This window comes from Pseudomassariella vexata, assembly GCF_002105095.1.
Source record: "Pseudomassariella vexata strain CBS 129021 chromosome Unknown BCR38scaffold_8, whole genome shotgun sequence".
Lineage (NCBI taxonomy): Eukaryota > Fungi > Ascomycota > Sordariomycetes > Amphisphaeriales > Pseudomassariaceae > Pseudomassariella > Pseudomassariella vexata.
Window position 1 is genome coordinate 566,591 of NW_024467963.1, and position 12,941 is coordinate 579,531.

General features: G+C 50.7%; 6 protein-coding genes across 6 annotated transcripts; 4 read left to right on the top strand and 2 right to left on the bottom strand.

Annotated features, from left to right (window-relative positions):
* Positions 1-248: 248 nt before the first annotated feature.
* Positions 249-2,168, top strand: BCR38DRAFT_220778 (glycoside hydrolase). Its single transcript, XM_040854247.1, has 3 exons — positions 249-611; positions 674-753; positions 810-2,168. The coding sequence occupies exons 1-3, from the start codon at positions 530-532 to the stop codon at positions 2,025-2,027; spliced, it is 1,380 nt and encodes a 459-aa protein (XP_040714725.1). The 5' UTR covers positions 249-529; the 3' UTR covers positions 2,028-2,168.
* On the top strand, positions 2,169-3,158 carry BCR38DRAFT_220779 (uncharacterized protein). Its single transcript, XM_040854248.1, has one exon. The coding sequence runs from the start codon at positions 2,309-2,311 to the stop codon at positions 2,810-2,812; it is 504 nt and encodes a 167-aa protein (XP_040714726.1). The 5' UTR covers positions 2,169-2,308; the 3' UTR covers positions 2,813-3,158.
* On the top strand, positions 2,862-3,227 carry BCR38DRAFT_485839 (uncharacterized protein; the record flags this gene model as incomplete). The annotated part of the gene is made up of 1 exon (XM_040863942.1): positions 2,862-3,227. One exon carries the CDS (start codon positions 2,862-2,864, stop codon positions 3,225-3,227), a length of 366 nt encoding a protein of 121 aa, XP_040714727.1.
* BCR38DRAFT_475106 (histidinol-phosphate aminotransferase) lies at positions 3,165-4,763 on the bottom strand. The gene is made up of 2 exons (XM_040862994.1): positions 4,531-4,763; positions 3,165-4,476 (listed from the first exon to the last, which is right to left on the bottom strand). Exons 1-2 carry the CDS (start codon positions 4,602-4,604, stop codon positions 3,282-3,284), a joined length of 1,269 nt encoding a protein of 422 aa, XP_040714728.1. The 5' UTR covers positions 4,605-4,763; the 3' UTR covers positions 3,165-3,281.
* Positions 4,764-7,615: 2,852 nt separating this feature from the next.
* On the bottom strand, positions 7,616-9,411 carry BCR38DRAFT_485841 (uncharacterized protein; the record flags this gene model as incomplete). Its single annotated transcript, XM_040863943.1, has 3 exons — positions 7,616-7,950; positions 8,024-8,747; positions 8,809-9,411. 3 exons carry the CDS (start codon positions 9,409-9,411, stop codon positions 7,616-7,618), a joined length of 1,662 nt encoding a protein of 553 aa, XP_040714729.1.
* A 553-nt stretch (positions 9,412-9,964) lies between these two features.
* On the top strand, positions 9,965-11,620 carry BCR38DRAFT_435806 (uncharacterized protein). The gene has a single exon (XM_040860407.1). The coding sequence runs from the start codon at positions 10,129-10,131 to the stop codon at positions 11,362-11,364; it is 1,236 nt and encodes a 411-aa protein (XP_040714730.1). The 5' UTR covers positions 9,965-10,128; the 3' UTR covers positions 11,365-11,620.
* The last annotated feature ends 1,321 nt before the right edge of the window (positions 11,621-12,941 follow it).

A 12,941-nucleotide genomic window follows, 5' to 3' on the forward strand; every position in this document is an offset into this window, starting at 1 on the left:
TTTCGCTTGTGCCTGGTGGCCGCCGACCAGCATTTTCCTTTCGTAGCAGAATTCGGGCCAGTCCTTGTTCGCGTTGTCGGCTATTTCAATAAGAACAAAGCCACCGCCACGGTATTGGTGATGGTGCTGGCTGTTGCTCTTTCTTCGGATCTTACCACCTGCTAATAGGTTTGCCAACTTTCTTTCACACTCGTTGTCAATCTTTTGTTGGCTGGGACAATTATTTTCAAGTAGCCAGCCTATTATACTTCTTGTACAATTTCACCGCCTACCTTACCACCTACACCAGGACATCTAACACTCGTTTCTCATCGTCCGTGTTTTCATTCGCTACCTAGGTACATCGTGTATCCTGTGCCCTACTTACAATTCACTACATTGCACCATCGGTCCGTCTATCGCTTTGGTAAGGGATCGCAAGACCCGATCGATCATCAAAAGCATCATATCTTTTTCCACCTATAATATCAATCACACCAAGATCGCTGTGCGGCCGTGTGACAAACCCCCTTTCGTCAGCTTACGCAAAATGCTCGTCAAGTCTATTCACACCGCGGCTACTCTGGCATCGTCGTTCGCTGCCCCCAAAAATCTCGATATCAATGATGCCGGTATGTGTGAAATGACGATGAGACGATGATCTCTCGTGGCCAGCAACACTCACAGTTTATAGCTTCTATTCGGAGTGTGGCAAGCACGCTAGCCTACGGTACCATGTCACTTTACAGTGGCAATGTGACCAACACCGAAGAGGCAAGTATGCTGCGCCCCAAGCTTATTCGGGTGTTTACTAATTCGTATGTTTATAGACAATCGCCATCTTCCCGGCACCGGTCTACTGGTGGGAAGCCGGTGCCGCGTGGGGCTCGATGCTGGACTACGCCCACTACACGGGAGATTCTTCGTACAATGATGTGATCACACAAGCTCTACTCTCACAAGTTGGTCCGGCGTTCGATTTCATGGTTCCACGTCATTTCGGTGACGAGGGTAACGACGACCAGGTCTTCTGGTCTTTCGGAATCCTCGCAGCTGCCGAGCGCAACTTCCCCCAACCCAATGTCAACATTCCGCCGTGGCTGGACATGGCGGCCAACATCTGGAACTCCATGGTTGTCCGCTGGAACACCACTTCGTGTGGTGGCGGACTTGCCTGGCAAATATTTGCTAGCAACCCGAACGGCATGAGCTACAAGAATTCCGTCTCCAATGGTGGCTTCTTCCAGCTATCTGCTCGTCTGGCGCGGGATACTGGCAACAATACCTACTACGAGTGGGCGCAAAAGGTTTGGGACTGGTCTGTAGAAGTGGGATTCATCGACCCCAATTTCAACGTTTACGATGGCGCCGACAGCACAAATGACTGCACAAAGGTCAATCCTCTGTCTTTCTCATACTCGCAAGGCATATACCTCTACGGAGCTGCCGTACTTTACAACCACACTGATGGCAACAAGACCTGGAGAGACCGGACGAATGGCCTGCTCAAGGCTGCCAACTCCTACTTCAGTCCCTATGAAAATGCGACCAACATCATGTTCGAACACGCTTGCGAAACCGTAGGGACCTGTAACACGGACATGCTGAGTTTCAAGGCGTACTTGTCCAGATTCATGTGGGCCACAACCCAGATGATGCCATCAACACTCACAGACGTCCAAACCCTGCTGAATGTCTCCGCCGTCGCTGCCGGAAAGGCTTGCTCCGGCGGCGTAAACGGCACAGTCTGTGGGCAGAAGTGGTACACGGGGAGATACGACAACAATCCCGGTCTCGGCCAGCAACTGGGTGCTTTAGAAGTGGTGCATGGACTCCTGGTCCAGGAGGCTACGCCGCCTCTGAAGGCCGGCGGGATCAAGCATGTAACGGGCGACACGGCGGGGAATCCGGTGCAAACCACGACCCCTTCGCCAACGGCATCGCCGACGCCCACAAGGCGATCGACAAATGATGCTGGCGGTCTTGGCCCTGCCTGGTTCCTGACAATTGCTGGCCTACTTGCAGGTTTGTTCTGGAAGTGGGCATGAAGAAAGATGGGGAGTTTGGTGCTTTAAGGCAGCGTTCTGGGTATTACAGCACAGCATATGCATGGGATGGTGTTTCGACTTTCGCTTCTTCAGCTACCCAAGGGTTAGCCCACACCTTTTGACACCCCTTTATATGTATTTATAGGTATTCATTTCTTCAGATGACAGATCATGCCCGGGAGATAAACAAAAGATGAACATGAGGATCAACTCCTAAATTTGCTCATGTTGATATGACCAGCGGGACGTGACTATTCATCACACCGGGAAAAGCAATTTGCATGCCCCACGCAGCTGCAAGAGACAGACGAGCCAGACCTCCGGTTGGGAGCGCCTCTCAAGTTTTTGAAGGAAGCCCAAAGATAATATGCAAGATCTCGCGAAGATTCCTCACTGTCTCAATTTTGCCCACCACCGGTTCCCTACTCCGGCCGTCCGCCGTCCTTGCGCCGCGATTCCGGCCCCACCCCGACTTCACCCCGCAGCTCCGTCAAGCCGCCACCGACTATAATGACAGCAACCCCGAACATTACAGGTCTCGCCGGGGTTTGAATATACAAACGATCTCTTCAAATTCGTCGGGGCTGCGGCATGTCTTTAGCGCGGAGCAAGCTCGTGACGAGGCACGCCGTGGAATCCGAAAATGTGCTTCAAATCCGCTCCCCTTGTGTTCAAGTTCCGGGGCAAGATTTTGGTATCGTTGGGGGAGCTGCCTGCACTGTCCGAGGACCGCCATTTGGAGCCTGACACGGCGCTGGATCCAGCCGATACCAAGGTCTGGATGAACAGGGATAAGGGAAGGATGAACCTTTCTTGGTGATGGTTAATGCAGATATGTCGGAATACGTGAAGGGGCTGAACGCCCCGAATGCAAATTGGTTTCAGGACAAGTTCGAGGCCCTGCTGTCCCCCTGCTCAGGTTTTGTCCTAATTCAGCCGGTTAAGTTTGAGGAAACGGATGTTGGTGCATCAACATTGCTCGTCTCGAAACCCTTGAAAGCGATTCTACCTTGGCGCAAGGAAGACGATGACGGCTGTGTTGTAGTTCTCGCTTTCAGGGAAGACTTCGTTTTGTACCGGTACGAGAACGGCGAGATGGCAGTCAGGAGTCACGGCAACTGGCTTCCTGACCAGGATGGCAATATAGTGGAGACGGCCTTATTAGCTGGCGAGACGCCACGGGACGAGTCTTTGGCGTGATACATAGCGCTGTGTGTACATTATATTCCGCCAACAGACACCATGTGCGAATATCTAGGCCACAACTCCACTCGCCTGTACCTCCTTAGCTGCTTCATCCACCGGCAAGGACCCCTTTGCACTGCGAACTTCAGAGAGAGACTTCTCCAGTGCACTCAGGAATCTTGTGACTTCCTGTTCCGTACCGACCGTGATTCTCAGACAACCAAGACAGCAATGCTCTTTGCCCCTGAATCGCACCACCACGCCCTGGCTCTCCGCCAACGTCTCGTATACCGATAGCGCCGTGACATTATCGGGCTGCCCCTTCGAGTTCAACATCTCGAAGAGCAGGAAATTGCTCTCTGTGCCACCTCTTAATCTCCCCACTCCCTCGATCCTCGCCAATTCCTTCAGCAACCGCTCCCGTTGCGTCACGATCTTCTGGCGGTTGGCTCTCATGGCTGACAGACCATCTGCCGAAATTGCGTACGCGGCCAACGCACTCGTAGGACTAGAGACATTGTACGGTGCCTTCAGACTATTGAGCAGCTGCGCAATAGGCGGCGACGTAAATGCGGCACCTAATCTGATGCCCGCCATACCAAATGCCTTCGACAGCGTCTGCATGACGACAAGATTCGGCCACTCGGCCACCCATTCCGCCAACGACGAGCCATCCCTGGAGAAGTCGATGTACGCCTCATCCAGCACAACGATGCCGTTCCACGTAGGGTGTTCCAGGATCCTCTGCACATCCTCCTTCGCCAGCAGCGACCCCGTAGGATTGCCCGGCGAGCACAGATACGCCAACTTGATGCCCTGCTCACTCGACAGCGTCGCGTTGATTTTCTCCACATCAAGCGCAAATGACGGCGCGGGAAGCAACGGCACCTTGACTAGGCCGACGTCATTCACCTGCGCCGAGACCGAGTACATACCATACGTGGGCGGGCAGACGAGGATGCGGTCCTGGCCCGGCACGCAGAAACACCGCAGCAGGGCGTCGATGGCCTCGTCGCTGCCGACGCCGACGAACAGGTTCTCGGGAGTGATGGTCTTGGAGGTGTGGTGGTGGGTGTTTCGCAAGTTGCAGAGAAGCTGCTTTAGGTCGTGCTGGTGTGGGTCTGGGTATCTGTGCAGGCCGAGGAGGTCTATCTCGGGGCCGCCAGAGGCTGACACTGCGGCACCGGCAGACTTGGGCAGCGGGGGCCCATAGGCGTTCTCGTTTGCATCCAGGAGAATATTTTTGCCATCGTCTTTGTAGTCGCTTGAGAGGTGTCAGTACAAATGCTAGCTATTCTTCGTGCAAGTCAGCACTTACTCTCGCGCGCAACGGTACGGCTCGAGCGCCAGGATATTGGGCCTGGCGCAGGTTTGGAGATTGAAGGGTGCCATGTTGCCACTGTCCAATGTGCGAGCAGACAACTTTGTCGTCTTTGCGCAGTAATGACCAAAGGCGGCTTCTTGATACGCGAGACGATCTGATTTTTATAAGTGCTCCTGCAGCATAGTTACGTCGTCGAGTCACGATTGGCAGGGGCCATACAGAGCCATCGGACCCGCTATGGATCGATCCTTTTTGACGTCTCGGCCGTATCCGAGGCCGGAGCATGTCCCAAATTCGAAATACTCAATTGGTACATGTGCTTATATTTGTATCCCTGATAATGCAATTAGTCAGATAGTCTGCGGCTTGTCCAAGACGATCAGCCTGATTTAGGGCCAGTGCCGTTGCAATAATTGGTTCTATAAAGTATAAAAATTATACATACTTACGACTGCTGATCTGAATAATTAGTCCGCCAAACGGGTTGTACTAATCTGACATAAACAGCATATGCGTACATCAGCTCTCATCCACTTATCATTTTTCCCTTGCATTATCTACGTCTCCATCTACCATTCTAATGTAGTCTCGATTCGTATGTTGCCTATCATATATATCTCACAAGCCTACTGTGAAATATCAAAGCTCTCAACTCACATACGGACTCTTTGCGAATGGGAAGAGGACTGTCTTCTTCATGAAGCGGTTGTACTACCTTTGATGCTGATGCCAGTCACTTTCCCCTTTTGGCCCGTTTGCATGCAGCAAGCCGCCCGGTGGTTGTGTCCCGTGAACCCTATCTAGCCAGAGTCTGATGACCACTTCAAATCTGCTCCTGCTTCTCTGTTTCTCCATCCCAAAGATACTATGCTGCAAAACATGATTGTTACTTGTGTGCGTGAGCTAAGTTCTGTACTACGTAGTAGTTCTATCCCAGGCTATAGACGCACCGGAATAAACGGCTTTAAATAGCCGTAGTAAACTGCAAGGCTGCATTCCAATCATTTACCGCCCAAGCGACCAAGCCGTGCCGTTCGTGCCGTGTTGGGCAATCTAACACAACGACATGGAGCCAGCCACCCCGGTGTCATTGTGTAACAATTTGAATGCTCTGCTCCTTCCCAGCCCAATGCTTTCCCCCAACTTTTTGCAAATTTCCCCTCCGTTCTAGTAACGCATGGGCTGAGAAGAAAGCGTCGACTATTTAGCCATGGAGACGCACTCGCTCAGTCAGCAGGCGTGGTCGACTGGGCGAGGTGCTGTCTCGTCTTCCAATCTGCACAAGCAACAGGGCATGACCTTGAGAAGGGTCTGGAGCAGATGCGAGAAGATGAGCATCAGTTCTTTGCAACCTGAGTTGTACTAGCTGAAACAATTGTCGTACTCGACGTCGTAGCTAGCTGTCTAATCTGTTATTAGAGAAAAGATGTACAAATATCGCATCACGCAATGGGGCTTGCGCAAGAACCACAAGTTCGACGAGGTTAGCGAGCTTGTCCGTCGTAAAAAGAGCAGCGCCATCAGCTCTGGGATATTGATAGGGCCTGGTAGTGGAGAGCGAAAAGCAACCAAGAGGAGACTAGAAACATATAATCGCAAGATGTCTATTATGGAGAACCGGATTACTCTGGATTCTCGGAGCTCTTCAATATTATCAGCCCCAGACAGTTTTTGTCTCCTCGAAGAATGCATGCACATCATGTGAGGCTACATAAACGAGACGTTCCACCGCTACCCATGAACCGCCCCCCACATCATGCACCAGACCTCGCATAATTTGTACGGGACACTGATGCGGATATACTACACATGTTTCTCTGAATCTCGGCAGGCGTCCGAGCAGCTCTTTGAGTTTTACAGCAATATCTTCGCGGGCGCTTTTCTCTACCCGACGAGGAACTTCTCAAGCTTGAACAGGTCTAGGTGTACGCAAAGGGGGCTTTAAGTACCTTTGTGGTGTCGGAGCTGGGCGATTATAGCCCAGTGGGCTCTTTGATATTCGACGCCAAGGTCGACCTCGCCAACTTGTATCACGTCAGGGGAAAATTCGACGAGTCTCAAGATTTTGAGTTCGGTAGCATTGGCGTCTCCCGATGTGAAGCACCACCCCGTTGTTATCGACCGTTGCGAACTGTTATGTTCAAGATTTCGCATGGGGGGGAAGGAGGCCGGGACACGCCGCTCTCGGCCGACAGGCGTGTTAAGTCTTACACATTCAGCTACGGGTCCAGTCAGGCACGCAGACTCGGCTTGGCGGGCGATTGAGAAGTGTATCTGCGTGAAATTGACGATGAACAGGAGCCACTATTCTCGGCAATTGTTCGGCGATAGCGATAGACTGGAGGATATTTGTGAGAATTTACGAGAAATTAACCTCGCGTCGCCCGTGTCTGTGTACTCTCGTGAGTTGGTGGGTTTCAAATGCCATAAAGAAGCATGTTCCCTACGAGGAAAAGGCAGGTCACGAGATCGAATCAATTGCATAGAAAAATACGTTCCAGACCGCGGTGAAGTCGCCAATTCAGCCGTGAGTTGATGTCGAATCAGAACAATGCCACTACAACGTCCAAATCCGCTCAAGCCAAGGAATAACAAACGGCCGAACTGAAACTCCCCACTGCGGATGCCTCAGTCAGATAATATAAACCGGCATCCGACTTCCCACCGATCTTCCCCTAGGCAGCATGATATCTTTGCTGTCAAAGTCATGGAGCTGCAGCCAGCAAAGCATGCGCAGAACAAGGCAATACCAGATTGTCTCGCGATTAAACACAGATGAAGACATACTCTGCGCGTTGGGGGACGTCTCCAGAGTCGGTCTTTTCTCGACGGTTTGTTTTGTGACCGCTTCTCTCACGTCGTAGAACAAGAATCCGATATAGTTTTTCTCCTTTTCACCTTTCCCAGCAAACTCGTGGCTTTGTCTAATTTTGAATTCTCCGAGTTGAGATCGTCAAGCACGTAAGTTACGTGCCTGCCTGCAGTCTCGAGGACCAATGTTTCTGGTACCGCTTTTTTGTTGGACAGCCGACCATCGATGGCGTCAAGAATGTCGTGCAGACAGTCGAGCAGCCGGAGATCATAGTCCTCGACTTTCGATGGCAACAGATCGTATAGTCTGTCTAGAAGCTCGACAAGTAACTTCAACGTCGTTGGCTGTGATATATGCTCTTCTTTGAGCTGGATGCCCGGGCTGGGCAGCTGGAGTTGCTAGATTGGGCTGAACTGGCGTGATTTCTTGTGTCTGTGCCTTGTTGATATGATCCTTGAAGTATTTTCTGAAGCCATCGAGTAACAATCTGGTCTTGAATCCTCTACGATCCCAGCAGAATATGGTAGGGTTCGGTAGTACACGAAACGCAGAATTGCGCCAACGTAATGTCATGCCTAGCATACCGAGAATCTCAAATGCCACTAGGTGAGTGAGATGAGCACTTATTTTTATTTTTAATTGAACGTGTGAAACAAGCAGCATAGAAAAGCTCACTAGGAAATATGTGGGACGTTTTACGTTCCCCCAAGGAACGGTCTGCTGTCGACTTTGGACAGCCAATCTCGCTAAGAGTCTCAGCGATGTCTTGCTTGCTCCCAAGTTTCAACTCCGGGATCGTCCCCAAATCATCATTGACAAGGTGTTTTGCTCGGTGGGTCTGGTCATGCTGATAGCAGAACAGAGTTGGTGCAAATCCGAAGCAAAATTTCTTGACTTCATCAGCTGGCATGATGCGGTTTCCCTTGAAGCTTGACCGGCCGGCTCTCAAGAACTGGAAGACCAGTCCTTGTTCTGGTCTGTACGAGCCGAACAAGATGAAGCCGTTGCCCTCTGCACGGTAACGGTCCCCGGCAGAGTCCCATACAGTCCAGTAGATTCCTAGCATTGCTGCGATTTCCACGAGGTGGGTTAGGACCGTCTGGGCAAGAGGATTCTTGAAATTAGGAACCATGTCCCAGGAGTAGGCGCGTGGTTGGATGGCAACGGCCAAAGTTCGTCTCTCGAACAATTGTATACTTTCCCGCCCTCCCCCCAGCTCTTCCTGCCACTTGGTGCTGTCGCGCTCCATGACCTGCAACTCTCGTAACATGGTGGCCCAAGAGGCTTCTCTGTTGAGACCAAGACGCAGGAGACTTCGCCGGGTCCTCTCGACTTCCTCTTCTTCCGACTTCTCTACTTTCAAGGAGTCCTCCTTGACATTATCGGATTGTCCCTCTAGCTGTAAATCTTGTTCGTGCTGCGGTAACTTTTTGCCAAGTCCTGGAAAACGGATATGATACTGTGTAAGAAGGTAACCCTGCTTGCAATATCTCCTTTTGCTGCGCAAGCTGTTCAACATCAGGTTGCCAGATTCTGGTGTCCTTGAAACTTTGGGGAGTCCCTCGCATGGAGTAGATTGGGGCTTTGTTGACGGGCCCCTTATTGTTGCTCGGCCACGAGACGAAGATGATGGGCGATTTGAAAATGACTTCATACCGGAACTCCAGCCAACGCCATTTCTTGTCGGTCAGCTCGGCCCACGGGCCCATGACCATGTCGTTACAGTTTCGCGATCCAAGGGCAGAAAGGTTTACGTTAGTGTAATATTGGTATAACAGTTGAACGGACGACACAACGAGGGCTAGGAATGTGATGATGGCTGAGACGACCCCAGCCAGTGTCGCGTTGTCCATGTCCGTGTTGCCCATTTCCGGACTTTCAGATGCTGTGACGGTCGTATTACCCGTGATATTCTTGGGCAAAGACGCGATAGAACAAAAGACGACGTGGTCAATCAACCACTCGTGGACAAGACTCTTACCGCGACCGGCTCCTGTCGTGAGGCTGAGATGAAAAGCTCTCGACGACTTCAGCAGTCTGCACGTGGTTATGCAGGAATCCATGCCGTAACCCTGTAGGATGCGCCCAATCCCCTTTAAGACCCACGAGCGGCTGCGACACTTGCGAAATTGGAGTTGCGAGCCGAGCGTTCATCGACGGTTCATTGGCTCTGAGGCTATACCATCCATCTTGACGAACGCCATTCGGTCGGTTCCTCGCCATGTCTGGATTGTAGGACGCGAATTTACGACAACTGATTCGCGGCTGAGCGAAATCGCAAGTGCATATATCGTCAGCTTGAGCTCTGAGACGTCGAATTTAAGTCTCGTCATAGTGGAATTCTTCGTGAAGCGGGCCGAACCGGCGAACACTTTGGAGAAGGCGCCACTCCAGGCCTCCTTAGAAATCGAAGCGAGCGTTGCCTCATGCTCCAAAGCGAGAGTTGAAACCGTGAGCGATATGAATTGAGTTTTATCAGATTGCGATTGGATCATCGATCTGGCTACGGAAGGAGCAAAGCCTCTTTAAAGGAGTAGCAGGGATTGGTCCTCCTTCCCTTATGCAGATGAGGGGTCGTACAAATTCTACTAAGCGAGCTGTGACGATTTCAGACTCACTCAAAGAACCCATCTCAGATGAGAGGCAGCTACCACGAGAAATTCCGGCAAGGGCACAAACATAATTTGAACTGAAGGAATAAAGGAGAACAGCTCGAGGCCATTAACACATCGTCGCCGACAGTTCTTGAGGATCGCACTGTTCCGTCACATATCGCCACAATGCACATTGAAGAAATCACGGACGAAATGGCCGAACGGCTCAAGGTCTCATCACAGTCCCCAGACGAACCATCTTCAAAGTCACAGGATGCGGCCGCGGCAAAAGCTCCCGAACTCCCTCCAGCTCTGGCGGCGACCAGCAACAAGACAGTGGACGAGGTGCTTGCCGATCTCAACAAGTCGCCTCTTTTCATGACTGAGCTCGAGGAAAATGATGACACGGAGGCCCTCAAGGCCCTTGCGTATGAGGGCACACCGCTCGAGGTCGGGTCTGAATTCAAGGAACGTGGAAATGAATGCTTCAAGGAGAAGGACTGGACCAACGCCAAGGAATTCTATACCAAGGGCGTTCTCGTGCTCGCTGCCGAAGAGCGGAAGCGCGCCAAGCCGGGTGAGCAGACCACTACCACCGCTGCAGAAGAGGAGACACCCGAAGACGAAGTCGAGAAGCAGCGAGCCGTAATGGAGACGCTGTACGTGAACCGAGCAGCCTGTCACCTGGAACTGAAGAACTATCGCAGCTGCACAATCGACTGCGCATCAGCGCTCCGGATCAATCCCCGGAACATCAAAGCCTTCTACCGGTCCGCAAAGGCGCTTTTGGCCGTAAACCGGATTGAGGAAGCGGACGATGCCTGCGCTCGGGGTCTGGCCATCAATGAAAACAACGCGGCGCTACGGGCCGTTGCGCAAGACATCATCAAGAAGAATGAGCAGATTGGCGCGAAGCAGCGGAAGGAAAATGAGCGCCTAGCCAAAGAAAAGAGGAGAGAGCTTCTGCTTAGGGCGGCGCTGCATGCTAGGGGGATCAAGACGAGGAAGACGGCGCAGCCGCCTGAGATGGACGGTGTGGGGATGCAGCTGGTGCCGGACCCGGATGATCCGAAGAGCTCGTTGAGTTTCCCGACTGTGTTGCTGTATCCGCAGGACTTGGAGAGCGACTTCATCAAGGCGTTTAACGAAACGGAGTCGCTGGTGGATCATTTGGGGTATATATTGCCACTGCCTTGGGATAAGAAGGGGGAGTATACTTTGGCTAAGGTGGAATGTTACATGGACACATTGAGTGGTGGGCTCATTAAGGTCGGCAAGAAGGTCCCGTTATTGAAGATCCTTTCTTCGGGGAACGTCGAGGTGGTGGATCAAGTGATAAGGCTCTATATACTTCCCAAAGCCAAGGCAGAGAGTTGGGCTCAGGAGTACAAGAGGAAGAAGGCTGAGGCTCAGAGCGGTTGAATATGGATATACTTAGATAAATAAAGCAAAAGAAGAGAAATAAGCATAAAAAGAACAAGAGGAAGAGAAGAGAAAGGAAAGAAGCCATCTTTGACGAGAAAGCTGGATGGATACCAAGATTGGAATCCCTCCTAACGTGAAGGTTTCTGTGGTAATGTGTGATGAATATCTGGGTATTGTGAATTTTGATAACAAGCGGCATATGTAAGTTTATCTAAAATAATGGTCTATCTTGGAACGATGAAGACCAAAGGGTGTCATTGCCTTGGGCGGGCATTGTTAATTAGAAAAGTGAAGTTCTATGTAGCCAGAAAAGCATCAAACAGCGAGGCCCAACAGTCGTGGCAGTGTCCAATGTCTCAAGCAGATGGCTGCCGGTTCAGTCCCGAGTCACTAGATTTAGGGGCACACATACTGTTTATAGTAGAATTGCACCGCATCCAGGCACGTAGCTGTTGTGGTATAAATTCAGAGTATAAGGTAAGCGTTTACCGATACAATAAAAGTACAGAATAGATGGCCAGATTGGCAGCTGTTGTTATTGTGAACGTGAATGGAGAAAACACTGTCAGCAGAAGCGTACGTTAGGGTGCCTATAGGCAGGGAATCGCGGCCATCAGGTCTGGGCAGGGACTTAATAAGCCAGTATGTTACCAAAATTTTCTGAATTGATCTATAGCCATTTCCACCAGGCAGCGGCCAAAATAGCTATAAATATAGCTATACGTAAATACACCCTTTCACTGCGGATATGAACCCCCCAGGGATTGTCATAGGGTACAGTACAGCTATCAGACAACTTCCTACAGGGTAAGAAGGAATTGGACGATGTTCCTTTCCAACCCCAACATTCATTCATATCCAAGAGAGCACCCACCAAGTACACAACATTCAGCCTTGAAACACGCGCCCATACCCTGAAGCTTCTCCACGTATATAGCACTGTATCTACACTTGTCAAGAAAACATACCAGCTCAATTATCATTCTGAAAGAATCAAAGTACCTGCTCAGGTCCCAGCATCAACTTGATTTGCTTTAATGTATACTTACCAAATCTTTTGATAAAGAGGCAGCCAGAGTATGTTATGATTATTTGTAGACTGAAGGTGGTCTAGATCTTAGCAGGAATTGAATCCCGTTTTTACGTGAATTACAGGGGCAATATTCTTGTCATGACCTTTCACCTTACCTTGTTTACAACATGCATGCATCCAGCAAGCCAGCCTTTTCATCATATTAAAACATTATCCCTGAAATTTCACAATTTTCGTGTTGTATAGCGTGCTGCTCTCATGTCCATATGATTACGTAGTTGGAATGATGTCAGGTTATGGTGCGCCTAACCGTCTAGTACTCATGTGCTGCCGCTAAAGTTGGTATTGCTCCCAAGTTTAGAATCAACAAATGCAGCGAACATGGCCAACTGATCTTTCCTAACGTCCACGAGCCAATCAAGGAGCGACATCTTTCAATGGACGACATGTGAAGGCGTATTATTGATTTAATTATGTCAATTCACAGAGATCTCGCAACGGCAACAGGAGAACCGGTAATTAGTGGGACTATTGTAAGGTG